This window comes from Takifugu flavidus, chromosome 12 (assembly GCF_003711565.1).
Source record: "Takifugu flavidus isolate HTHZ2018 chromosome 12, ASM371156v2, whole genome shotgun sequence".
Taxonomy (NCBI): domain Eukaryota; kingdom Metazoa; phylum Chordata; class Actinopteri; order Tetraodontiformes; family Tetraodontidae; genus Takifugu; species Takifugu flavidus.
The window spans coordinates 6,913,441-6,925,990 of NC_079531.1; the positions used below are offsets into that span (position 1 = coordinate 6,913,441).

At 44.5% G+C, this 12,550-nt stretch overlaps 1 protein-coding gene across 7 annotated transcripts in view; it reads right to left on the reverse strand.

The window, feature by feature from the left end:
• Positions 1-12,550, reverse strand: part of cux1b (cut-like homeobox 1b) — a 52,877-nt gene that overhangs the window by 27,202 nt on the left and 13,125 nt on the right. For all 7 annotated transcript variants that reach the window (XM_057048616.1, XM_057048614.1, XM_057048612.1 and 4 more), the window contains exons 2-5: positions 10,625-10,735; positions 6,881-6,928; positions 3,106-3,184; positions 837-974 (exon numbers count right to left, since the gene is read on the reverse strand). In XM_057048616.1, coding sequence (XP_056904596.1) covers positions 837-974; positions 3,106-3,184; positions 6,881-6,928; positions 10,625-10,735 — 376 coding nt within the window. The remainder of the gene's footprint in view (positions 1-836; positions 975-3,105; positions 3,185-6,880; positions 6,929-10,624; positions 10,736-12,550) is intronic.

The window sequence follows — 12,550 nt, forward strand, 5'->3', positions numbered from 1 at the left end:
TACCCCTTAACTGCTTAACTGAACTTTAAACATTTAGGTTGCAGGGATCAATGGCCCCAGCACTCTTAGTACCCGCTTGTGTGTGTACATGCATGTAAAAGTGCACCGGCAGGTCCGTGCGTGTTTAACAGGGGTGGGAGTTCCACAGTGTGTTTTGGGGTTTAAATATCCCCCATCTATTGAGGCGGGAAGGAGGGATAAAGGATGAGGGAACAGAAAAATCAATGCCAGAATGGAACCCTGCCGTTATCGAGCTGTTCCAATTAACTCTCGCTGAGGAAAGGGGGATTCCAAAACATTCCCTGCCTGCTCACTCACTCCCCCTTTTTGACTGAAATTACACGGCTTTTATTACTGCTCCTCACTCATCTCTCTTCCTTTGTCAGTTTGTCCATCTTTCTTTACCCTGAGGTAGCCTGTCCTTTTCTTATTCATGAAACGGCGCCTCGTGTTTTTCCTCCCTGAAAACCTACTTCAAATTGTAAAACCTTGTACAATTTTTTAAGCATCACTAAAAATTTTATGAGGCATTAAAATATGTTGAAATATGGCTTTTTGCTCGAGAAATGACTTCTTTGACCCGATATTTGCCTCGTTCAGATTTGAATTTATTTTCTTTCATGAAACAAACAACTTTTTTTTGTTTGCTTTTAAGTACCTATTTCTTTTTGGTCACAGCTGACAATGACCATTGATGAATGTGATTTTTGACCGTTAGATCTTTGTCAGGCACTCGGACAGATTCTTTCATTCATGACTAGGTTTGGATATTTTTGCAGCCTACACCTGTGCCCCTTCTGTTAGAAAATGGCCTCTGCGTGCGTGGTGTGTCTAACCTTGATTTTTGACCTCTGCAAACTCTTTGTTGTAGTCCTCCAGTGTCTCTCGAAGTTTGGCGTTCTCTGTCTCAATGTCATGCATCCTCTGGAGCTTCAGCTGTAGCTGCTGAGCCAGCTCCAACACAGGTACAGGATCTGGCAGAGACAACAAATTCCAAGTTTACGCAATGCAAAGTACAGTACACAAACAAGGGCAGTAAGATGGCATCAGGAGCCACGAATAACTACAATCAAGGCCCCATGGGAGGCAAGAGTTTGCCCTGCTGGAGTGTCCTTCAGCAAGGCAATGAATCTTTAACAGCTCCAGGAAAACTGTCCCGGAGTTGACCCTGACCTCCGTATTCCCTTTAGTGAATTATTAGTGCATGCAAGGACAAAAAATTAAAACAAATTGCAAAGGATATTATCGGTTATACAGTGTGTTCCATGCATGCGTTCACAGTGATCAGAGCTTGACTATATTGACAGAAATTAAACAAAGGTACAGGGATAATGAATTAAAAAGATAGTTATTAATAAATGGTCTAAAAACATCCTTAAAAACAAACTGTAGCCTAATCAACCAGGTGGATGGTTGACAGACCTGACTGCAGTTCATATTGCAATGATAGGATACCCATACTATATAAAAGTATAGCTGGAAAAACTGCAGGAACACGTTTAAAAATTTACCGCTGACAAAGAGCTAGATACGGAAGATCATACTGAGACACGGAGATGAGACAAATTAACACCAGAAATTACTGGGTTACAATTATATTTTTCTATCTTGAAAACAACAAAAAAACAAAACAAAATGGGAGCAGACAGATGGACAAAGTGGAAATGCTAAACAGACAATGCAAAAGGTAAATGAAAGATTAAAGGATCACAGGAAAGGGGAAAGACAACTTTCTGGAGGCATTTTACCAACATCTTTGTCAACACACAGCAGGGTTAACTGTCAGCGTGATGAAGAGAGCCCTGTCAGTCAAGGCAATCACATCTGATTGGTGCTCATGGGTGGCAGACTGGTGACAGGCAGCCAAGAGACGCAGGCGACGCTCATCAGCATGCCAGCTAAAAGAGCAGCTTGTGTGTATGCGTGTTTGTGTGCGCTGTACAGATAAGAGGAACTGACAGCTTACAGCTGGGGGTAGGGGGTGAGGGCTGTGTGTGTGCCTGTCTGTTTGTGTGTCATTTCTGTCGTACTTGGATATCTTAACAATGCTAATGAGAGATCGGCAGAGAACAATTGTGGAATTTCATGCTGATTCTGCACTGCCAAGGTGACACGCTGAGCAGTTCTTAAGTCTGACACGCATGCAGTCTGCTCTTGACCAGCTGCACACAAATACACACAAGTACGAACAAACTGGACCCAACGTTAGTCCTTCTGCTCTTACGTGTCATCCCAACCTTGAAGTATCAGCTTTCCCTCACTCTTATCATACGAGGTCCTTCTAATTGCCTGCCTCTTCCAACTTAAAATATAGTACACAGACTGTTAATAGCTGTTTGACTTGTGGGACACTGGTGCTGAGCGTTCCTGCCAGACACTTTTAATCTAAAGCAGAACACACTGGACTGAGTAACCAGGCTTTCAGCTGATAGAAGACAGAACAAAACACACTGCTTCCTCTTTCAAGTCTGCAGCATTAGTCAGGCTGGTCTATGTCTATGTGCATGTGTGCATCAGGCATTACATCATTGTCTCGCAGCAAGTTAAGAATAGCCCCGTCAGAGCTGGCGCTGACTTATTGGGAACAGTACAATCCAAAGATATTACTGTAGGTCTATCCATGTGGGAATACAATGACCTCCTTACGCTATAGATGAACTCAACTCCTCTCTTATTTCTACATGCACAGCCCCTGCAGGGTTCCCATACAGCTGAAAATATCCAATCGGTAGCTCTCACACTTGGTCTTTGTTGTCTAATTCTCTGGGCTGTATGTGGCCCGACTCGCTGCTCCTGTGTGTTTTCTTAAGGCGTACAATTGTGAGCGTACTTGTCATCCATATCAGGATGTGTCTTCTGTTAAAACCCTCTGAAGGTTTCACCAGTGGGATGTAATCTTGTGGGGACATATTAAGGCATTGCACAGGCCTGAATGCACAGTTACACAGCAACAGAGACATTGTGTTATGCTCCTTCAACCTCCGCTGGGGGTACTGTTTCCGTGATGAAATGAGTCTCAACTGGTTGTGACGCTTCGGAATCAGAAAGAGTACAAAACATACATTTAAGCTGTGGCACAGACCACTGCATGGAGCACGGACTTACCTGGTACATCGATGATTTTCTTGTACACATTCAAAAAAGCATTCTCTGCTTCTTTACTTCTCTTACTCAATGCATCAATCTGCAAGAAAAGTTGGAAAATAATGATTAACCGACAGTCCCATGACAAAATACAGAACTAGTCAACATACAGTTACAGTCAATCCTCACTAGACATCAGCATGTTGCATGCAATCACGTTTGTTTTGACAGTGGCGTGTTGGTGTTTCCTTCCTGTGGAGTCACTTCAGCTGTTCGACTGATGACGGACGCGTTTCGTTTGCCGCGTGCTCGTGCGTGTCCTCGTCAGCCTGTCCTTAAGAGAGCGGGTCTAAGTCTGTCAATCGTACGTGTGTGTGTGAATCTGTGTGTTCCTCTCCCCTCTAGCATGCTGACATCATTAAACAGCTGGCTCAGTCTTTCCAGCCACAGCGGGGGAAGATTATTCAGTCAGCTCTTAGCAGCAATACAGTGTGGATCCATTACCGACGCAGCCATTAACGCGAGAGGACACGGCGTGCATTCCATCACTGATATTATTGAAATGGACGGCATTAAAACAGATCCATAAGAGATTAATTCCAAAATCATTCCAGAGGATGACTTTTGCACTGCAGTCAATGCTGAAATGGAGGCAGCGCGCTCTAGTATATCACAGGGCAATATGAGAAGCAGACAGAGTGGGTGAAACCCATCTGAATTCAAGTCTAAATCAAGGGAAACACAAGCTAAATAAAGACATTCTGAGGGTGCTACTGTACTGGGCAGAGCTACAGCTGACTACTCTGGATCACACACTCAGACTAAACAGCCGTGTGTTTCCCTTCCAGCTCCTCCACCACACTCAGAGAAAAGGGAATAAAGACAAAGGCCTATATAAGTCCAAATATAAAGTCTTCACATTCCCAGCCAAGCCAGTAGTGTAGTTGATGGGTGGTTTAAGGGTTCTTGCCACTGTAAACAGAGCAGGCTACATGTAATACTGCCTGGGCTCCTATGGGAACCTAATAAATCTCCTCACATGGCTTTGATTCATCTCTAGTTTTTTAGCCGCAAAACATCTGGCCCTGTGTAGGCTGGTGCCAGCACCCCTCCCTCTTTACCCCCTTTATTTCTCTGTCTCTCTCTCTCCTATGAAGTTCTACTTTGAGTTTCTCTAAATGTACAGTGAGTCATTCTTTTCCCCTTCACCCCCAATGTTTTCCAGTGTCAGTCTTTCTCACGTTTTGTGTGTCATCCAGTTGTGTGTAACTGTATGTCGGTGGCTCTCTCTCTCTCCCCCTCTTACACCACAGATAATCGCATTCTCACATCATTCCGCCATCATCCAATACCTGTTTCATGTGTTGTGTATCGAGGTATCAGGATCATCAAACGTAAGACCACTAATGGGAAATTACAGATGCTGCCCACTAATGCCTCTCGCACACTAGCGTCAAACCTGTTCAGTGTTAAAATGTAGTGTATATGCATTTATTAATGAGATCAGAGCCTCAGTAGATCCCAACCTGAATTCATAAAAAGAATTGTTCAGAACCTAATGTATAGAAATCATCTGTTGATGCTGTAGGAGGACACTGGGACTGTATGATGACTAGGCCAAGGTCAGTGGTACAGCAGCTTTATATAGCTCAACATGGGAGGCAGGAAATAGACATTTAATGTAGGACACACCCTACAGTTAGAGGCAGGTTAACTGCAGGACCAGAGCCATTAGAAGACCACCCAGGATTTGCAAATACTGTACAACCCTGCTGTTTCCAAACTGAGGCTCTTTCAACCAATCCCATTGACATCTGTTCTTACATGCTCCCCTCCCCCAATCCCACACACACACACACACACTACACACAAAGAGCGAGCAAAATAAATGAAGTGACACAAATGATACCTCACCACTATCAGTGGGTTACTGATGAAAAGTGCTTGCAATCGCAAAAGGTATCCTGGACACGTCCATACAGACAAACACTTATGTACGTACGTCAGCAACTTGTGCCACCATCACTCAGCACCGCCTCAATCCCCTATCTAACCCACAGTGTGTGAAGGGCATCAAGTTGACCTGTGAATATGTGTGCACGTGTGTGCGTGCATGTATGGCCCCAGTGGAGGCTGATAAGGGCAGGCTATGGGAAGCAGAGACTGAAGCCTTGGATAATGGAAAAGCTTATCTGATCGATGGACCAACAAGAAACAGTGAGTATGCAACACACACACACGCACGCACGCACAAACCCTGTTTACCAAATGAAGGCCTTGTAGAAATAGTACTGTTATTGGTAATAATTATGACCCACGGGCAGCCACCTTTCAATGACAAAGATTAAGCAGAGTATCAGGACCTTGAAGTTCCAGGGCTAAAAGTTTTTATTGTTCCAAGACCAACATTCAGTTAGTAAAGATTTGGGCTCCTAGGTGAAGGACTTGAGCATAGATTACTGTAAGACTTCCAAAAGGAAAACCCACTGGTTTCTGCTGGTGTCTTGGCCTTGATCAAAGGACTCAGGGGGTAAGCAAACAAAGCCAGGCTAAAATTACACATTCTAAGATCTACTCATGTCGTGGCATGCACAAGAGTTGAATAGTCAACTGATTGATGGCCTGCTGTAAGGCTGGCGTGGTTGTATAGTATTATCTCAATAATCATAAGATAATGCCTTTCTCAGTTCTACGACCACCCACTAAGCCTTGGTGCATTCTGGTGTGCAAGCTACTGAGGTGTGTCAACATAAGGGTGGTGGAAAACAGCTGACAAAGCCTTAATTATATTGCCCTCTTTTTATTCTTTAAAATAGACTGCAGCTCATCAGCAAAACATGGTGAAACCACTTTAAATTACAGCATTTTTACATAACCACTGGCTGTGGTCACTGCTCTAACACAAGAATATGGAAAGTTACCCAGTGTTAAACTGTAATGTTTTATGGCCAGTAGCATAGCAGCACTGTCACTACCCATTGAGATGATTTTGTTTGTGTTTGTGTGCAATTTATTCGCATGTGTGTGTTTGAAAAAAGATACTGTTGGACTGAATGTCCACCCACTGCAACCCCAAATAATGCTCCAGTCAAAACCAACCGCCCACACTCCTCCCCTCCGACTTTCACATATGGGAGTGAACTGGAAATGCTTGGCCGCCAGAAAGGAGGAGTCATGATGGAAATAGGCCAAAATGATGGAGGAGGAGATAACAGGGAACGGTGGGAGTGTGATATAGAGCAAACGCAAAATTTACCTCATATAGGTTAGATTACACAAAACTCTGGGATGCAACATTACGCTGGAAATAAATAAAGCGTACTGAACAAAAATGTTCGTAGATAAGGGAAATAAATAAATAACAGTGCAAAATCATGCAAATAAAAGTCTGAGGAAATGGCATTCGCTGAGTTGTGACTGGCTGGAGCAGAGGTTGTGTGGTGCCTCTTTTTTTTGCAGGATGCAATTTAAACACACCCTTAGGCTACAGGACTTCATGAGTAGGACAGAAAATCAAGAGCAGAGCTGAGCGAAGAAAAGAGGGAGAGGGGAACAAGGGGAAATGAGATAGTGGCGAGAGAAAGAAAAGGAGATGGGGGAAGTGAGAATAGATGATTTAAGGAGAAAATGGAAAAGGAAAACAACAGAGGGAGCAAGAATCTGAACGAATGTTGAATTGGCTTAGCAACGTACATTGTTAAAATGTCATGCTTGAGAGCGTCAGATTATTGATTATATGATATATTATTACATTGTTACAATATCAGGTGTTTGCATGTATTTTATCATTACTCACCTCTCCTTGGAAGCTCTTGAGCAAAGGGGCAACCTGTTTCCGCAACTCCTGAAAAATAAAAATGTAAAAAATAAAGACCAAAGTTAAATTACTGCAACGCACTCTTGTGTCGTCCTATTGCCGCACAGGCCTACATTGTTTAAATCCACACAGATGACTTCATAATTATTTGCAATTACTTGCGATCGAATTGCAATCGACCCTTGCTGAACTCAATAAATAATGACTCATTTGCCAGTGAACGATGAACCCGACATTAGGGAGGATGCCACGTTTGCACACTGAAGTGTTCTGGTGGACTGCATGTCTCATCAGAACAGGTGCAGCACCACCTGGGCCAGCCAGAGGCACTAGTGCATGCGAGACAAAGAGCGCACAAGTCACAGAGAAAGCCTACCGTTAATGCAAATGGGCTCTGCACACCAAATTTTTACTATAAAGCAAATACTTTTCCTCCCACAAGTCCCATTGCATGACTTTCCAGTACGACTCAGCGGTTTCAGATTAGATAGCCAGTCGAGTATGTATCTGGGGAACATGCAAATCACCATGCTGTTAGCTGAGCCTACATCCTGACAAACTGAACTGGAGCGTACAGTAAAAAGCACAGCAGAATAGGACATTCTGTACAGCAACGTTTCAATGCGCAGTTTGCAGCCGCACACTCACAAAACTGCCCGATGAAGAGGTGAAGTAGGGCAACAACAGATGCGAGTGCTCCAGAGGCTCGGCCATTTACAAACCTGCACGTAAAAGCTTTGACCCGTGCTAGCAGGCTCAGGAGACTGTGTCCCTATTTGACCTGGGACCAGTGTCTGGGACTGGGCTAATCCCAAGTGGAGCGAGACAGCCTGCTTGACTGGGGTCGAGGACAAGTCATGACCCCGGTGACCCTTCCCCGTTGTTACCTCATCAAGGGTCATTGTTGCCGTTTGTCTGGGCCGTTTCAATATTCTCCTGGTGGGGATGATGACCTCTGCTCCAGTCATGCTCCCCTGATTCTCTCCCTGCTCCAACCCCCCCATTCAGAGTTTCCTGCAAGCCGCAGTGATCAATTCAGGATGACAGAGTGTGCAGCTATTAGCATTTCCATTGTCAAAAGCAGCAAACAGATTTGTGCCATTCCAATTTTTGGCAATCTTGTAGCGAGGAAGGGAGGGCGACTGATCCAAAGTCCAAGCCGAATCAGGGTTTACAATTCTGGAATGAAATCCTCTACTTTTTTGTAAATGCAAATTAAGAGCCACTTCTGTGCCTTGCAATTGATTTTGACTATATTCTTCTATACATTTTCTAATTAGTGATCAATTTTCATTCATGGACAGAGGACCTCCATACATTCTTCTTTGTAATAGAGGATTTTTAGTTTTTATCATAATCTGGATATTAGGTCCCTGTTTTCCTCAATGTGTTCAAGTAGCAGAGCTGAAACTGCATGTAAACATTGAAGTATCCACCGTGAGCCAGGAAGTATAACTTACTTCAGTATAGACAAACAGGACTGCAGTCAAGGCTACCTTTAAATCACCCTGTTTAGCAATGGTGGAAACCACACGTGCAAGAACCCCCCCCCCCCCCCCACACACACAGCCATCTTTTTTAAAAAATTGTTATTGAGTTCAAGTACGCTGTCTAGTTGTAACTTTTGCAGGTGTAACTTGATAAGCATGGACGTGTGCGCGTGCATGCTGCAACAACAAGCACAAACCAAAAATTCACTACTTTTCACTGAAAACCTGAGCATTTACCCCCACTGGTCAACTCTCTGATGACCCCACTCCCCCGCCCTTTCAACTCCCAAAGATTTATGACCACATAACAAAACAATGCACACAGACACCGTGGTCCATTTGTGTACGTGTGTGTGTGTGTACGTGCGTGCCTATGTGTGTAGTGAGAGAAGCGGAGGGGGCCAGGCAGCGGGAGATGGATGACTGGTGTGTGAGCTGCCGGCAGACAGCAGACAGACCAGCCAGAGGAATCCTCCAGGGAGTATGGAACTCCCATTCGCTGTCTGTCTGCCCTGCAGCCAAAACCGTGTATATATATGTGGAAGTGCACGAGCGCGCACGCACGCGCATGCTCACACACACACACACAAAAGTTAGTTTACTACCACAGCCTCTGGCTAGCAATCTTTGGGGCATTTTACAACCATTCCCACCCTCATCTTTATCACAGCATGGTGGAAAAGACTTGACTGACTAAAAAGAAATTAAGAAGTGGATGAATAATTCACACAACTTTAGGAAGGACGGCAAAATGTAGTCTCAAAAGGAACTCAGTGTGTCAGTCCAAATGAATTATGAAAACTTTGTTTTCACGCTGCATTTCTTTGCGCTATTTTCAAAATGCTACAAAAGCCTGAATGTGTGCGTGCGCGTGTGTGTGATTATGCAGCCCGTGAGTGCAGTTCATGCCGAGTACAGCACAGCAGACTAGACTCAGTCAACGTGGGCCAGTCTCCCGGTTGCTGAATAATGGATCAGAGAAGGACTCCGGCTCAGCCTAATGCAGCCTGATCTGATGTGACTGTGATCTCCACTGACTGGTGCAGACCACAGAGACCTGACAGCGCTGCCTTACACACCGATGCCACATGCATGTTCGCCCTCACACACCAACACACAAGACAGAAAAAAAAAGATCTGCTAAGGTGAACAAGGTGATCATAAGGAACCACCTTGTTTGTTACGCTGCCCTGATGCATAGAAAATGTAAATGTTTAAGAGCCGACTCCTATTCAGTGTGTTATAACCTTGTAATGAATCCTGTCGCTCACTTGGTCTGGCTCAGATTCCTCCTCCACATACCAGGGAGATGCCAGGGGCCACACAGACGCCAGAGGAGCCTTCCTAAATCACAGCCTTGTTACACTGATGAATGTGTGTCCCGCTCTGTGATCTAGCCTGTCTTCCTCTGCTGGCTGCACACTTCTGCACGCTTTATTTGGGAGAATGTCTTTGATTCCGTATGCGTTCTGCCGGCTTTGTCATTTTACTTGACGATGAAATGAAAGACGAGTGTGAAATCAGCGTCTTTTGTATGCAGGTTGTTCCCTCCGTTATATATTCCCCTTCACGTGCACGCTTAAGTCAACAGTCACAGTTCTCATCCTGTGGTAACTATAACAGACCCACCGTCGACTCCGCCGAGAGTTGACGATTTTCTACCCACTGTCTACACCGTTCATAAATAATTCATACCGCCATCAATAATTCACTGTGGTGACATTACCAATAATAACAACAATACTTTGTTTTCACTGTGTGGTTTAAGAAGTGTTGCCTTGGTAACAGAGATGAAACAAACATTCCCAGGAGAAGTGATGGGAACACAGGAACAGGACAGAATTCCCTCCTGATCCCACTTAGTAGTGTTATCACACTCTTTTTTTCCCCTCCTGCTCACTCTCCCTCTTTCTCTCTCCTTCTCTCTCTCACACACATTCACAGACCACACTTTTTTGCACGCATAAAAAAAACTAGGTCAGATAATACAAACTCCTGAGGGGGTTTCTGTTTTGTCTCTTTAGGATTTCAGGGAAACTAATGGAGGGACTATTTTGGGAGCCAAGCGTGCATCTGTGCGTTGTCTACTCCCCTGCTTTCTCAGTAAATAATCACTGCTACATTTATGAAGAGATGCGTGGAGAAGTCACAGGCGCGGTTCGGCTGTCAAAAGGATTACAACATGCGCGTGGCTTTTCGCTCTTATGTGCCCACAGAAATCTTATTTCCTCACCTCTGGTGTGTTTTTCTTGAATTCGCGGCTCAGGTCAATTAGCTTCTTCCTGGTCTGTTCGCTCTCGTCCTGTCTGTTGGCAAGCTGTGTGGCGGTGGCATCGAGTTCTTTCTACAACACAAACAGACAGTTGTAACCTGCTCAGAAAAGTTCAGCATGTTTGATCATTAGACCACACTTTATTTCAGATGCTCAGCAAAAAATGTATAGTACAGTTACTCAGCTCAATAAACAATAAACACTGAACCTGATCACTGTCACAGCTAAATGTCATAATAATCTTAGTCACAGACAGTGACTACAAAAACAAAAACAGGGGAAGAAAGGAATGCAAGAAAATAAGAATAAAGATATTACATTAAATGATGTTAAGTCAGAGAGGAGCATCTGTTGATAAATGGAGTAATCTGACCTAAATATGTGAATATTTAGTCTGTATTTAAAGAGTAAACATGCCTATCAGGTGGGACCCAGTCCCAACGCTGAGGAGCAGAGCTTTTAGCCACTCCGTGCAGTTCTACACAAGTAAATGAAGGTCAACCATTTGAATGTTTAAAAATCCATACCGCTCCTGTGGTGCCCTTGAGCACCATATTCAAGTTTGTTTCTTAAGGGATGCATGATAACACAATTTTATCCCATAATAGCTTTCATTTATTTAGCCAAGACACCAGGAAGACACATCTTGCAAACCGCAAAGGGAGTCAAAGTGGCTAAACCCTCTTTAAAAACCATGGGCCCAAACTGTTCAGAGCGCGGTGATAAGACCTGAGGTTTCAGTGCAGTTAATGTCTTACGTCCCCTTAAAATCTTTATTATGACACGCAGTGAAGGTTTGTCAAAGTTTTGATTATGATCCCGGATCCAACGTGCGAGTAAAAGGCAAATCTTATCAGTCTCAACCACCTGGAGCAACTAATTACCCGTTTATAGTGGCAGCAAGGGGGAAAAATCCTTATCGTGCAGTTTTGTTATTTCTTATGTATAAATTTTTTTTGTCAAAATGTGGGCTTTTCTCATTGTGCAGAGTTCACATTTGTACGAGATCAGGAACTTGCAATATCAGCATGCAGATGTGTGCAGTCATCAAAAGGTTTGGAGAATAGAAAAGTGGTTCTGGGCTAGGAGACTTGCAACACTCAAACATTCCAGGCCCCCATACAGTGGCACAGCGGTGAGGAGATAATTACTAAATTTTTACTGAAAGTTAAACATTAACATTGCCAGTGTGCAGCAGCAGCACGAGGAGACGGGAGAAGCACATTCACAATGCTCAGGACAAACGGCAGCACAATTATCAACAGCAGCGGCGTTGTTGGCTCAGCCTGGGCCGACTTTATGCTGCATTCGTATTAATAGCTCATTTATTTATGGTGATGGGCCAGACGCTGACTTTAACCAGTTGTTCACACCTTGTTCAGATACTATCTCTCATTGCTCATTGCTAAGTGCTGCTGAATTATGTTTCTGTTGGATTCTTGCCTTCTGTCACACTCGCCCCCCCCCCCCCTCCTTTCCGTACCATCCTTTTCCCCGCCGTGCTAGCGCGGATCGTCTACGGACACATCCATCCAGCAGCACTTCACCACCATTTAAATCTCTTTTCCCCTTACTCCGGCGCCACCCGCCCCATCCACCTCCTGTGAGGCCGCCCACCCCCGAGAGTGATTAAACGCTGCTGAAGGGCCGTTATGCTAACTAACACACTAATCATTTAATACACACATTTCCACGGGGGCCCTTGTGGCTCAGGCTGCTGACAAGGTCCCAAAACACACTCACGCACACAGCAGCCCACCAACCTAAATCGCCCCCCCCCCCCCAACACACCCAACGCAACCCTCTACAGACACAATGTGATCGAGTACTAATTAGGAGGCACCCCAAACACTGTTTAGTTGAATTCCCCGGCCAGCCAAGATCTTC